This window comes from Perca fluviatilis, chromosome 15, assembly GCF_010015445.1.
Source record: "Perca fluviatilis chromosome 15, GENO_Pfluv_1.0, whole genome shotgun sequence".
Lineage (NCBI taxonomy): Eukaryota > Metazoa > Chordata > Actinopteri > Perciformes > Percidae > Perca > Perca fluviatilis.
The window spans coordinates 27,857,950-27,873,705 of record NC_053126.1 but is presented as its reverse complement, the minus strand read 5'-3'; the positions used below and the strand labels follow the sequence as shown (position 1 = coordinate 27,873,705).

At 40.0% G+C, this 15,756-nt stretch overlaps 2 protein-coding genes across 5 annotated transcripts in view; one reads left to right on the top strand and one right to left on the bottom strand.

Annotated features, from left to right (window-relative positions):
- Positions 1–15,756, top strand: part of LOC120575010 (glucose-6-phosphatase-like) — a 71,081-nt gene that overhangs the window by 46,329 nt on the left and 8,996 nt on the right. For 3 of the 4 annotated variants that reach the window (XM_039825572.1, XM_039825570.1, XM_039825573.1), the window contains exon 1: positions 13,784–13,889. The exons of the other annotated variant lie outside the window; for it this stretch is intronic. The gene's annotated coding sequence lies outside the window, so the exon portion shown is untranslated. Of the gene's footprint in view, positions 1–13,783; positions 13,890–15,756 lie in introns of those variants that run through there. 4 annotated transcript variants of the gene reach the window in all.
- Positions 1,299–13,883, bottom strand: zgc:86896 (uncharacterized protein LOC415190 homolog). Its single transcript, XM_039825574.1, has 10 exons — positions 13,742–13,883; positions 12,888–13,013; positions 11,034–11,138; positions 9,737–9,959; positions 9,180–9,287; positions 7,711–7,917; positions 6,562–6,637; positions 5,010–5,200; positions 2,682–2,772; positions 1,299–1,493 (listed from the first exon to the last, which is right to left on the bottom strand). The coding sequence occupies exons 2-10, from the start codon at positions 12,949–12,951 to the stop codon at positions 1,488–1,490; spliced, it is 1,071 nt and encodes a 356-aa protein (XP_039681508.1). The 5' UTR covers positions 12,952–13,013; positions 13,742–13,883; the 3' UTR covers positions 1,299–1,487.

Genomic DNA, 15,756 nt, shown 5'->3' with positions numbered 1-15,756 from the left:
CACAGCATTCCTGGATGGGAGAAAAACGTGCTCTGCTTTATTGGCATTTCTTTAAACCGATTACAATCGTCATGGGCGGCGCTAAGCACCAGACTGAGCCACGGTGCCTCTGCAAAATAGACTCCGGAGGGAACTTATTTTGGTGGAACGTGTACGTTCAAAGGTTGTTTTAGTCGTGCAACAGAAAACTCCGATTGGACAGATAGTCTAGCTAGCTGTCTGGATTTACCCTGCAGAGATCTGAGGAGCAATTAACCATAGTCCTCAGAGGTTTAGAACGCCAACAAAAAGAAAGAGGAAGGTGACAGACATCCAGATGAAAATGAGGGACATCCAGCGGCACTGGTACTATCCCGTAAATTAAACATTGTCAATATGGACTAGGAGAAGTGTGAACAGAAGTTAAATCCCCAGAAGCTTATGACACCAGAGTACTGCAGTGAGACATTCCAAGGGTCAAGATTGATTTTGACAACCCTCCTATGACCCACCGTAATGGTTTTTTTGTACAGACTCAGTGTACTATGAAATATATTTAAGGCGATCTGTATTGGGGTTTTTCTGTAGTAATTGAATGCATTTCATCATATTAAGCTTTGTATTGTTATAATAAAACATGTAAAACTATATATATTAAAAATATTTCACAAATGATGCTTTCTGTTCTATAAGACCAAGCTGAGACCACCCTGATCATCAGAGGTATTTTCTTAGACTTTGGAGAACTCCCTCTAAAGCCACATACGACATAGTGTACAACAGTTTTTAATAGGCTGAGTACTCTTGATGACGAGTAATTATGATACTGATGGGCAAGGGTATTGGTTTTGTTCAAAATTGGGGGGGGTGGGGGGGGGGGGGTCTGGGTGTCCTCCCCCAGAAAGTTTTGAGTGTCAAACACCTCATTACCTGCATTTTGGTGAATATCTTTGCAACAATTTGTGCCTTTTCTGCATCAGTTACGGTCCAAATGTCTTTATTTATGTAAAGGAAATTTTTATTCTCCTGTATTTTGTTTCGGGATGTTTTTTTTTCAGGAATCGTGTACAGCTCAACAACAAATCTGTTATAGAATGAGACCTTGTTAAAGCCAGAAGCTCCAAAGTTTAAATCTACATAAAAGACATGTAAAATCACAAGAAATCACATCTTTATTTTTCACCGAGTACAAATGCGGTCATTCCGATCCGAGACCCAGACCTTCAAAAAGTGGTCTTGAGACCGGTTTTAAGGACTACAAGACTGCTGAGTACAAAACATAAACGTGAACGTGAAGAACAAGTCATTACAGTGCACCGTCTGGCCTGTAAATCTCCTCTTTATTTATTCAAATGAATTTTTTTAATGACAAGTTTCGCAAAGCACATGGGCTCCCATTGGTTTCCAGTTACTCAAAAGCACATCAGTAGTTCCGTAGGTTTAGCTGCGGCAGGGTGCGTTGGTCTCTTCAGCCTCTGACGCCTCAAAGACTGACACTCTGTGGTGTCTCAGTGCTGCACAATGAGAGTACAAACATGTTAGACTTGATGCTACATAGTTGTATTGATTTGGTATTTTGAAGGCAGATAGCAGTAGATTATGTAGCAATATGTTTGCGTTGCAGCCAAGGGCGTAACTTATGGTTCAACATAAGGGGGGGTTGAGATCTCCACTTTTGAACAAAATTTAAATTTTGAGTGTCAAATACTTCATTTTCAGCATTCCGGTGAATTTTTCTGCAACAATTTGTGCCTTTTCTGCATCAATTTATGGTGCAAATGTCTTTATTTATGTAAAGGAAATTATAATAGGTTTTTGGGGTGGGTTGCACTGGCCAGTTTTAATTATTGGTTGTTGTAATCCCCCCATCCCCCCTCTGTAAATTACGCCTATGGTTGCAGCTGGTAGCAGGCATGCAATACTGAACATTTAATCCGTGCTTCCATCAGAATGTCAGCAACATGAAAACGCCTCTGTAAAACAGTTTGTCTATCATGATCTCTTGAATTACATTATTCAGGAAACGCATTTCCAACCATCACTCAAAAATTGTTTTGCCCTAAGTGGGTCCAATTGAATTTTGTGTATGTCAAATCTGACTGAAGTGCTACTTCATCGACTGTTACAGTCCATCCAAGTCACTGAATTTCCTCCAAACTCATTGTTGATGTTTTGGGGAAATGGAAATCAGATAAATCAGTGTGCTCCTATAATAATTTATTATTTATGATTGAACTGGCACAACCATAACTATGATAAGAATGACATGAATACATTGGAGGTATACTATAGTATGTGTCAGGGAAGGTGAAATGTGTCAAAACATACTTTCTGTCAGTGATTGGGAAGCTTTATTCTTGACATAGGAAAAAGTAGTTTCCAATATTACCAGTGCTTAATAACCATATGTTTGGCATTTGTCAAAATTAACTCAAGTTCCACCTACCAGTTTGTTTTTTAGCTTTGAACTACATCTCATGGTCTATATGTTGTCAGAGACAATACATTTTGTTAAACTTTCCATTATATTTTCAAATTGACTCATTTCCATCAAAGGAATCGGATAACTTTATGTATGTGAATATCTGCAGAATATACACCTTCACTTACAATAAATAACTTCTAATCAAAATGCCTTAAAGGGTTAATGTTTACTTTATCACAGTTCCATGTTTGCATGGTAGACAGAGTTTGACGTGTACCTTAAAATCCCAGATCACAATGGCTCCATCCAGACCCACACTGCTGTACTTCTCCACTTTGGCTTTCTTCCCAGATACAACACACAGCTGCCTGCAGGACACAACACACACACACACACACACACACACACACACACACACACACACACACACACACACACACACACACACACACACACACACACACACACACACACACACACACACACACACACACACAAAAACAAGGCTCACCAAAGCTGAACTGTAGAGGTTTTACATTGTAGTTACAGTTTTTCTCAATCGCTTTGGCACATTTACTAAAACAAACTTACAGTTGTCAAAACTCTACAATCCTCCCACCACATGGTACATTCAGCACATCGCTCTATGTGACCTGAAAAATAATTAACTCCAACTTAACTTCAAATGTAAATAAATCCATTAATGAATACATCATTGCCACCTAAACAAATTGTTCCTTTATCATTGCTTAGGCCAAGCCAGTCAAAATGTAAAGACATCTTGTCAAATGACAGTGGACTCTAAACGTGTGATAGTTACTCTCTGTAATATTGTCCAGCTGCTAACATTGTATATTTAGGCAGCTGAATAGTATTCATGTCAGCCATGGCACACACTATACTTGCTCAATGTATGTACACGCCAGCCAACTGTAAATACATAAAGCTTGTACAGAAAAGAAAAAAGAAAACAGCCAAATTATCAGGAACGGTTGTTCAAAAAGGAAATATGCTTCAAATGTATCACCTCCTCTCTGTCTGGCCAAAGGCCACAACATTTTATCGACCTCACAGCTGATATCCTCCCTTGCAATGCAATGAGGAAAAAACTTTTTGCATATATATATATATATATATATATAATAGTCATATAGTTTGACGAAGTTTAGTAGTCATTCGACGATTGTGCCAAAGCGATTGAGAAAAACTGTAATATGTAATAAAAGAGTGATTTCTGGAGACACCCAGAGCTCATCAAGAGTTTTACACACACAGCAACAAAACACATGTAGTAACCTCGGATAAGTACATGATTTTTGGAGAATTTCCACATCTCCCCTGGAAATATTACTGATCAACTGTGCACAATTTCAAGAGTCAGAATCATGCCCATTCAGTTATGGCCTTAGACACTAGGCTAAGAAAATCTGGGATTTTGCTTTTAAACCAGATATTTGAGGAGTTATGAACCAACCATAAAGTGACCACATGGTGGTGCTATCTGGTCCAGATACACAAAATGTTTCCACTTGTCCTTTAGTCCAGGGGTCTTCAACGTTTTTTAAGCCAAGGACCCTTTAACTGAGACATACAGATTAGGGACCACCTACTACATATATTGTATGTAATTAATTTGCATATTAAAGCTATAGCGGTAGTTTCTGTCTCCCTCATGAGGAATTCTAAGTAATGACAACATTACTGTTGCATCCACATGATACAAGCTTTAAACAGGGGGTACAATAACTTGTGCGTGGCCTAAAGCCTTTATACATTCCTCTTTAGTGGATAGAATATTAAGCTATTAAAATAGTAATTGTTGGCATCATTTTATAAATTTTTTATTTAATGTTAAACCTACATGTGGCACAGTTATAAGGATTTATTACCTGTATCTGTGGATGGCCTTAGTGACTACCTTACCTATAGGCCAGTATGCTTATCATACATTTTTCACAAATAGGCTGATTTATATTTGCTAATAATATGTTGTATTTATGTTAAGACATCTTATTTTTGAAAAAACATTAACATTAATTTGCTGCAGTGACTATGAGGACCCCCTGTTGAAGATCTCTACAAGTGCGTTCCATTTGTCCTCGGAAGTCGGATTTTCCGACGTCAAAGTCGAAAACACGCCCCCTGACCCTCGGATTTTTGACCTCGGAACTCGGACAACCACCAAGTACCCCGAGCTAAAAATCCAACATGGCTGCCCCGTGCATCAACAGCAGTGAAAGCTGTACTAACATACAGTTATTAGCACTTCTGTCTTATTTGTGTCTCAATAAATCAGTCATACACACAGCGCTGTCCATCTTCTATCTGTAGACATGTTGTTGAGCTGTTTGTATGCACTAAAAACAGCGTAATGCGTTAATTGTTATAAACTGGTATTGCTAACAATGGCTAACCTGGCTAGAGCTAATGACAACAATGAAAATCAGACTTGTAAATGGACCGCATTCAACTCGGGTGTGACAGCATTCCCAGCTCTGGCTTCCGAATTCCGAGGTAAATGGAACGCACTACAAGTCCATAACCTCCTTGGTATACTAGTAGAGGTTATGATGCTATTTTAAAGGGAAGCTGCAGTGGGCTTTACGTGATGCTGTTCTGGTGCAGGTTGCCCATCTCATTGCTCTCCTCATCAGTGGCCTTCTTGTCCAGGTTGCGGAAGTGTTGCATGGCTGACATGCTGGCCTTAGAGGTCTGCTTGGGGATGTCCAGCTTCTTCACAAACTCCAGAGCACCTGGACCCTTATAGGTGAACTGGTACGGGCAACAGTCATGGCCCTGACAGAACAGTTCAGTACAAAGAATCATATCAATATTCAACTGAATTATGACTGTACATGGGTCCTTGAAGCTGCATTAAACAATTTGACAACCTACATACACACACACACACACACACACACACATACACACATACAGTACAGGCCAAAAGTTTGGACACACCTTCTCATTCAATGTGTTTCCTTTTTATTTTCATGACTATTTACATTGTAGATTCTCACTGAAGGCATCAAAACTATGAATGAACACATATGGAATTATGTACTTATCAAAAAAGTGTGAAATAACTGAAAACATGTCTTATATTTTAGATTCTTCAAAGTAGCCACCCTTTGCTTTTTTATTAATAAGGGAAAAAATTCCACTAATTAACCCTGACAAAGCACACCTGTGAAGGTAAAACCATTTCAGGTGACTACCTCATGAAGCTCATTGAGAGAACACCAAGGGTTTGCAGAGTTATCAAAAAAAGCAAAGGGTGGCTACTTTGAGGAATCTAAAATATAAGACATGTTTTCAGTTATTTCACACTTTTTTGTTAAGTACATAATTCCATTTTGATAGTGTTCATTCATAGTTTTGATGCCTTCAGTGAGAATCTACAATGTAAATAGTCATGAAAATAAAGACACACATTGAATGAGAAGGTGTGTACAAACTTTTGGCCTGTATTGTACATACATTACATACAGTCATTATTGCAGCTTTAAAATAGGTATATTAAGTACAGAAGTTGATCATGTCTTCATCTTAAGAACTTATGCATGGAGTTGCTGGACATGCACAAACACACACACACACACACACACACACACACACACACACACACACACACACACACACACACACACACACACACACACATACACAGATTCCATGCTTTATAGTTAGATACAGATATTCATTATTGCAGCTTTAAAATAGGTATATTAAGTACAGAAGTTGATCATGTCTTCATCTTCATACACACACACACACACACACACACACACACACACACACACACACACACACACATACACAGATTCCATGCTTTATAGTTAGATACAGATATTCATTATTGCAGCTTTAAAATAGGTATATTAAGTACAGAAGTTGATCATGTCTTCATCTTCATACACACACACACACACACACACACACACACACACACATACACAGATTCCATGCTTTATAGTTAGATACAGATATTCATTATTGCAGCTTTAAAATAGGTATATTAAGTACAGAAGTTGATCATGTCTTCATCTTCATACACACACACACACACACACACACACACACACACACACACACACACACACACACACACACACACACACACACACACACACACACACAGAGAAGGTGATAGTTACCGCAGCAACAAGCTCAGTGGGGCTGACATAGAGCACACTCAGAAGTGGCAGATGGTCGGTAGTCAGCTGGGTGACCCTGGATGGACAGAGGTCAGAAAGGTACATGATATAATGTCCAAAGATGTCCATGACATTGACTTACTTACAGGATCACACATAAAAAAAAACAATATTGTAAAACTTAAAAAGTTGTTCAGGAATTGGAGCCATGAAGTGCTGCATGGCCTGGTGAGTTAGCTGAAGAAGCTGATTTATGTTGGAAATGTAATTTAGTCTAGAGTTATTTAGTCATTGATCCCCTTGGACGTACAGTTTGTCATTTTCTGCCGCTAGGGGTCTCCATAAGGGTCTTTCAATCAACTTTTTGATTACACGGATGAGCAATTATATTAAGTTTTATTCCCGTTGTATAAGTAACATTTATTCATGTAATTCTAATCCAATATCCGCAGTGTTTCCCACATAATTAGTGAGATTGAATTTGTGGTGGCAGCTCACTGGTTAGCGAGCGAGCAAGCTAACATTAGCTAGCTAATTGATTTACAGTTGCTCTCTAACGTATCATCTGGCGTTTCGGACTTTTCCCATGTTTTGTCTGAAGTTATAGCAGCTAGAGGGATTCCAAGTTATATGATGCAGGAGAGGTAGAGGGAGTCTTTTTTTCAACATTTTATGAGAAAATATTACATATTATATCTTTAATTCAAAAGTTAAAGAGATACTTTATCTCTTGCTGAATATTAATATCAACCTAGTCTCGCTTTGCCAGACTTTCCTCCACAGCGCTGCCAAGGAAGGTCCGGCTAGTCCACATAGCATTCCGGGATGGGATGAAAAAAAGTGCTCTGGTTTATTGACATTTCTTTTAACCAATCACAATCGTCTTGGGCGGAGCTAAGCGCCGGATGGAGCCACGGTGCCTCTGAAAAATAGCCTCAGGAAGGAACTTGTTTTGGTGGAACATGTGTACATTCAAAAGTTGTTTTAGTCGTGCAACAGAAAACTCAGATTGGACAGACAGTCTAGCTAGCTGTCTGGATTTACCCTGCAGAGATCTGAGGAGCAGTTAACCATAGTCCTAGTCCATAGTGAATATTGGACTAATATCGATCATACTGATTGCATTAGTGTCTTGGCAGATGTACTCACTCCTTCGCCTGGGCGGCATCCACCACAGTGATGCTGCTGTTGTGGGCCACACAGGCCAGCTGGTCTCCCACAGGGGAGAAGGAGACACTGTGCACCCAGCCTCCACAGTCCTTATGTTCCATCAGCACCTCCCCAAAAGGCATTTTGGCCCCCCAGGCAGTAGGTCCGGGCTTGTCCTCGATGTCCTTGATGTAGGCTGAGAAAACCCTGACAAGCATAGAATTGATTTCTGTTATAGTTTGCCAGATTTGGGAACCAATGTTGGGTTGCCTAATGTACATTTGGACTTGCTGCTTATGTATATTGATATTGTTTTAAGACCTGGGTCCACCACAAGCTGCTGCACCAACTCAAATTCAGCGCTGGGGTCTGATCCTTCAGTGCTCCGACTATTTAAGCTCAGTTTTAACGTCCCGAGTCAGGCTGTTCAGCCGTCGCCTCCTCCGGTGTCTCCACGTAGATAGTGGAGCAGTAGGTTGACTGCCTCCCCTCTCCCAACCACACACCCATGGGCATAATTTATGGTAGAATAGGGACGGTGGGGATATATCCCTACCCCTATTATGATTACCTTAAATTGTCCCCACCACTAATTGATATTAACTGCATAACTGCGCCATTCTCACTTGTACAAAAGCAGGGGGGGCCCCATCACGTTGCCAGACAGGCTTAACACCTCTATTTTGATCTTCTCAACAAAGAGCCAGTTGCCAAGTCTACCCTGTCTCCAAAGGAACAGCCACGAAATCCCACAAAAAGACCAAAACCAAAAGTGTGTGTCTCAGTACACATTGTTGGTTTCCCCCAGCACATTGGTTCCTCACCTTTTAAAAACATCTCATAAATATATTGTTTCATAAAATAAGAAAAGGCTTAGTAATTTCCTATACAGCTGGACACGGTAGTTTTATTATGTTGCAGATTAAAGGTGCAGTAGGTAAGACTTAAAAAACTTAAAAGACTTATAAAACTAACTTTCTGTCAAAGTTCTGGGCCAGTTCTGGGGTTGTCTAACTGCGTATCAATCACTGCTCAGGCACACGCATTCATTCTCCTTTGTGGGGGGAGGGGCTTAGGAGAACCTTTTGGGCTTTAGCGAAAGGGGGGAGGGACTGAGAAGTTGTCGATGTTTAAATTCTTTGGCTAAGTCCTGGATCTTCACAATCCTACCTACAGTACCTTTAAACCATATTGGATGCTTTAATGAGTATTTGGGGCAGCAGGATGATGTGTGTGGGATTCATTCAAAATAAACTGCAGTGGGTTTGTTCATGTTAATGAAGGAACATGTCACCCAGTGCAACAGTGGGGTTCAGTGATGCATCTTTAATAAACATGATTAGTGTGCTTAATCCGGTAGGCTACTCAGAGCTCAGGCTACAAGTGTGGTTCTTCAGGTATCTGTCTGTAGAACTATGACACCAGTCTGCTTCTGTGCCTTTACATTTCAGTTTTGGCAGTTTTGTCACCTGCAGTGGAAGTCTGCAGACCCAGCCGCCAGTAGGATGTTGTTTGGATGCCAATCCAGACTCAGGACTGTGGAGCAAATGGGTTTCTTGATGTGTTTACTCAGCCACCTGAAAGGGAGGAAGAAGAAGAAGAAGACATACTTTTAATGATCCCCAAAGGGAAATTATATTTTTACATTACACACAGGCACACATGCACCAACAGGACATATACATGCACAAATGGAGAGATGTCAGTGCCCAGGAGGTAATGTCAAGTCCCTACGGCTGTTTGTGTTTTTTGTAGGCCTATTTGCAGTTCATGTTTTTAGGTTGTGTTTTCTGTATCTGCAGTACGTTTCTGTATTTGGTTGTGTTTTCTGTATTTGCAGCGCATGTCTGTACGCTCCTGCATGTACCTGCACGTTACCGACTCTTTTTTTGTTCACTAATTGACAGACATCATCATTCTTAGGGGACACTATTGAGTCTCAATTATCTCGGCCTTTAAAACCAATATCAAGATAATTGTTATGTACCATACAGGAATAGTTTTGATTTGATCACGTATTGCTCACCAGTCGTTCTCCTTCTCAAAGTAGCAGACAGAGATGAGGCGAGCCCCGCTGCCCAGGGCAAACTTGTTCTCCAGTGGTGACCACTTCACACAGGTGGCTGCCCGGTTGATGCGCACCAGGACCAAGGTGGGCTTCCAAACGCCATCCTTCAGAGTCCACACGTAGGCATTGCGGTCAGAGGCACATGTTACAATGCGGTTGGACTCTGGGGCCCAGTCAATGCCTGTGGACACAATTATGAAGCTCTATTCAAGTGTCAAAGGATGGATGAATGATGCAATGCTTTCTACCTTTGCTTTCAAATCATATATTTTACTTGAGATGTCAAAAACACTTTAATTCCATTAATTCAGACCTCCTTAAAACAGAAATGTGTGTACTAAATTGTGGATATTAATACCACCATGTGGCCAAATAATTAATTTTGAACTCAAAAGTAGCATTACTAAGTGCTTTGTGGTGGGACAATCTTTAACAGGGATTACCCAAAACTCTGAGGGAAAAATTCTACCATGGTGTTTTAACAGTATATATACACTACCGGTCAAAGGTTTGGGGTCACTTAGAAATTTCCATTCCGCTCCATTATAGACAGAATACCCAATTTGCATTATTTTTTTCACAGGGAAGCAGTTTTCAGATTACATTATGTGTTTACATAATTGCAAAAGGGGTTCTCCAATGTTTACTAGATTGAGATTGAGATATGTTATTTTACAGATTCTATCTTTGGGGTAGATCTTATTCCATTTGTGTATGTGATCTCTGATTGTAAAGGTTAACGTTTCCATGTCCACTGATTTTATTTTTTCTAGTAGGTTAATACCCAAGTTATTTTCTGGGAGGGGTGAGTGCCCGTTCAGCGCTGCTTGCAGTTTAATTAGTGTTTGTTCTCTAGTGCCAAATAGTGGACAAAGGAAGTGTTTTGCAATACGTCATTTCCAGTGCCTGTGTGCGGGCCCATGACAAGTGAGAAAACTCCATTCACTGATGAAGACTGAGATGTGACTAAAAGCTCTGCAACAGGCTTCCAGGTGGTTTTTTTATCAAATCACTATTCCCAAGATCAAGAATGAACTTTCAGTAACAAATTATCAATTTATTCAATTACAACAACAAAAAACAGACACACAGTGAACTTGGGGCTTTCCAGGCTCCAAAAGATCAGTCCTGTCAATGCATCCCTGGGGCGGTGACCCCGTTGTTTATATATTTCTTTTTTTTCTTACTCATATGATGTCAAAAGTCACATACCATCTATCCTTCAGTCATTGTTGGCTGATATAAGTTACAGTACCTGTGATTCGTCCACTGTGCTCAGTCAGCTCATGGATCTTGACCCATTCTTTGCCGTTCTTTTCGTAGATGTTTACCACATTGTTGTTAGGACTCACTGCAATCTCTGTAAAGAAATATGCATGCACAAATGTTAGGCATTGTAACCAAAAGTAATTAATATTGCATGGTCTTCATCCGATGAGTTTGAATGGGAAATTGTCATGGCTGTTACAGTTTGTGTAATGAAAAGGTACAGTCACATAATGAATAGGATTTATCTTTTCAATATACAGAAAAATGCCATGGCAATCTCACCATTAGTTACTATGTTTGCAAAGTTATTTGTGGAAAGATCATGTAAAGAGGTAAAAGAGATCCTCTGAGGAGCATGAATGTTCATTCAGTGAATTCCATAGTGATATACCTAGTTACATTTGATTTTATGTTGTGTGCGATTAGAAATATGGTCTGCGGGTGGCGATAGAGGAAAGGCCAGTGGGTCACCACATTTAAGTTCATTCTCTGGGAAGTACAAATTATCAGCAGGACAGCACTCAATACCCGCACACGCATATTGGAGTTCAGTGTTTTCATTCGTGACCATTCAAACAACATGCTAAAATTGGAAAAGGAATGTACTCTGCAAATTAGCAAAAGTACTGCACATTAGATTTTGATATTTACTGTATACAAGTGGAACGTGTGTCCAAATAATAATTCTAATTCTAAATTCAGGGGTCACCAAAATCCTCAGTATGTGGACCATGAATATCCTTAACAGATTTAGACTAGCAGTGTGGTTGGCAATGGATGGCAATGTCTGTTAGTTGGTTGGTCCACCTGCGACTGAAATATATCAACAGCAATTAGATGGATTGCCATGACGTTTTGGTTCAGATATTTATTGTCCCCAGAGGGAGAACTTCTGTGATCCTCTGACTTCCATCTTTATCTTCATCATCAGGTCAACAAATTTGGTTCATGACCAAACAACTGCAAAACTAACAACCTTCCCATCAACCTCAGCTGTACTTTTGTTTAATGCTAATTGCTTAGCAAAAATTATCATGCTAACATTCTAAACTAAGATGGCAAACATGGAAAATGTACCTGCATGTTAACATTGTCATTGGGGCCATGTTAGCATGCTGTCACGTGCATTTAGCTCAATGCAATCCTGTGCTCAAAGTTCGGATCTTTTGAAGTGGGGTTGTATGAGGTACTTATCCAAGGTCAGTGTATTGGGAATGCCGTTTTAAAGCCTCGAGTTTGGCGATACGGCCATTGCCATTATTTTTTGCAACCAGGGAAGATGACGAAACAATAGGAAATGGGAATTATATTGTGGATAGTCTCGCATTGCCAGACCTTCCTCCACAGCGTTACATAGGAGGGTCTGGCTAGCCCACACTGGGCCTTGTCATGGACCAAAGTCCACCAACTAACTAACTGACTGACACTAAAAATAAAGTGGTTTCAAAAAAGTATTTCTTGGCAACAGAAGCGGTAACCCTGGGGCCGTTCCTGCTTGAAATGTAGAACGGCTTGACGTAAAGTGTGTAGAACAAACCCACTGCACTGCAGCGTTTAACAATAACTGTAATGCCAAGTACAAAAACAGCAGTAGACATCCTAAAACTGAAGTACAGACAGATCCATGTAGTAAAGCTCTTTGAGTCCATTTCCTGCATTGATAATCAGATTCCCCGTGGTTCTCCAGGCAACATTAATGTAATAAGAGAAGGGAGAAAATGTATGTACATTCTGCATTGGGAATGTGGTCCCACCCTGTATTGATCCCATCAATTATGGAGAAAGAATACGGAATACTGCACATACTTTTGTGCTACTCTATGTTTGCTGTTTCACTTACGGGTCCTGTCTTTGTTCCAGGTGTGGCAGGAGAGTGGCTCCAGGCCAAAACTGTAAAGCGACATGTCCCAACAGAGGCAGGAGAGGCTGCTGGAATGTAGCTGCTTGTGAGGGCTGATCTGTGTTGCTGCAGGCCCAGGATCAGATCAGGAAGGACAGGGAGACATGTTGTAAGGAAACTTGTTTTTTTTTATTTAGCTGAGAAAGCACAGCTAGTTTCTTGTATTTGGGTTGAGAAATTACATGAGCAGTGACTTATAAAGTTTGTGGTATGACAGTTTCATCCTCCGATTCAATCAATAATCCTAACACCAGATTGGGGTTACTTACTGTGATGCATACTTGGAATTTAGGTCCTAAGAAAGTGGATACATCCACTTTAAGGACAAACTTACAGTACTCTCTACTCTCCTCCTTACAACTCTCCCTTTAATTCACTGTAAGCTAGGCAAGTAATGACTGTGAGATAAGAGTACACCTTTATTAGGTGTGGTGCACACTGTACAAACACAAGTTATTTTTTACGTCTGTATTTTTCTCTGCCCTCTAACAATAACCTGATCCTGAGCGGAAGAAACAAACGTTTTTTAATACAGATATGTCAGTTTGTTACAGTTAGTTCCTCTCAGTTTAAAAAGTGTTGAGCCTAAGAAGATACTAACTCAGACTGGTACATACGGTAGAAGTACATTGCAAATGTTTCTTTTGGTGCCGCATTTGTCTTTGCCCAGCCTTATCAAACTGATAGATAAGAATTGACCGGATGGAAAGCATGAACCAGTTTTACAAGTGATCAAAAACTGAACGAGCTGACTAGATGTGATAAAAAACAAAGAGATTAAAGTCCTTACTTACCTTTTGCTGTGTATGTGTGGCCAGGTGGAATTCTTGTTGGTAGCTAGAGGTGCAGGGCTGTGTTCGTGGACTCTGGGCAGTCAACACGAATGGAGCTGTGCAGTCTGACTGGGTGAAGGAAGTGACTACTCATGGGAGTGAAAGAAAGGTGGGTGTGTCTGCTAATAGCTGTTGAGCAAGCATCTTGTCTAGAGCTTATTAAGTTCTTAAACTTAATAAGTTTATTGTGCCACCAAACACCAATGCCCAATATACGCTACTGTTCCAGACCCTATGGTGATGTCTTCAAATAGCTGTTTTCCAAAACCCAAAGATATTCAACTATAAAGTTGGTTAGTTACTTTTATTTTATTTCTGTGTCATGCCAAACATTTGGCCCATGCCATATGGGATTACAAGACACCCCCATTTAACAGACATGTCAGGTCTCGCATATACAAATCATTTGGAGAAATACATAAATAACAGAAAACAAAAATTAAGGAATGTAAAATAAAAAAATAAATAACAAAAAAGCACAGTACAAATATCTAAAAATCATCCCGGTAAAGAGCTTTTTTTTCTCTTCTCCCAGGCTTTCTCAAGATAACTGGCTAATTTATATGTTTCAAGTGTGAGCAGCCATCTCCGTCTTTTAGCATCAGCCATATTTACAAAGTCAATATCGGTTTGTTATCTTACTAAGCAAGGCATCACACTGTAAATAAAAGGGAGAACAGAAAATAAAATATATAAAACTGAGAGAAGCTGAAAATCCTCATATTTGAGAAGCTGGAAACAGATGTTTGGTATTTTGGTTTGAAAAATTATTGCAAGGATTAATCAATTATCAAAGTAGCTGACAATTAATTGTCTGTCAGTTGACTAATCAATTCTCTGACTGATTTTTCAGCTCTAAAAAAGACAACAAAAAACCTAAAGCTTAACACAAAAAGTTGTAAACTTAAGTAGAAAACCTATTTTTCCCATGCAATGCGAGAGTTTGCAGTTTGAATATACTATGACCAAATGTATGTACATACTGTTTTTTGAGGGGGAAATTCTATTGTGAAAAAATCCAGTTGGAATCGGTGGTTGTCTGCTGTCAAGAAGACAAACAACCAGGACACACGTCATTTCACATATTTGGTGAGGGTTTTCGTGAGAATAGTTCCCCATTATTTTGATACTGGACTAACAGTAAGCTCGCCAAGCTTCTTTAAGATGGCACACGTTTATTATGAGAAATCCTCAGGTGTAATAACAGCACATTTAAATTATTATTGCATTGACTAATATTTCATTTACTCAGTAAAGTACTACAGTACCATGTCAGAGGTAATGTTACTTGCTCTTTAGCTGGTTGGGTAACTAACAACTTAATTCTGTCATTTATCCAGGGTTGCCAGGTCTGTATGATAAAACCAGTCCCATAGCCAATCAAAACCAGCCCTCAAAATACATCCCTGCCAGAAACATTTACATATGTAGACTGTAGTAGTGTAAACTCAAGGCTTCAAAACTAATTTGACACCAAGATGATCACAGTTTCAGTGACTATTCTCTAAGGCACCATTCATACACATTCGCACACATTCACACACCGATGGCGCAGCATGGGAGCAATTTGGGGTTCAGTGTTTTGCCCAAGGACACTTCGACATGGAACTGCAGGGCCAGGTATAAAAAACAAAAAACATCCTTGCCATTGGTAGACGACCGCTGTACCACCTGAGCCACAGCCGCTGTTATAAACATAGTAGTCTTGCATTGTCAGATCTTCCTCCACAGCACTGCGGAGAAAGGTCTGGGCCTTCCACACAAACACTCCTGGATGGGAGAAAAACGTGTTCTGGTTTATTGGCATTTCTTCAAACCAATCACAATCACCTTGGGCGGCGCTAAGCTCTGGACGAAGCGCCAGTGGCTCTGTAAAATAGTCTTGGGAAGGAACATGTTCTGGTGGAACATTTGCACCCTGCAAAAGAACGCCACATACAATATTAAATGAAGTTAACTGTTGACACAATACAGTA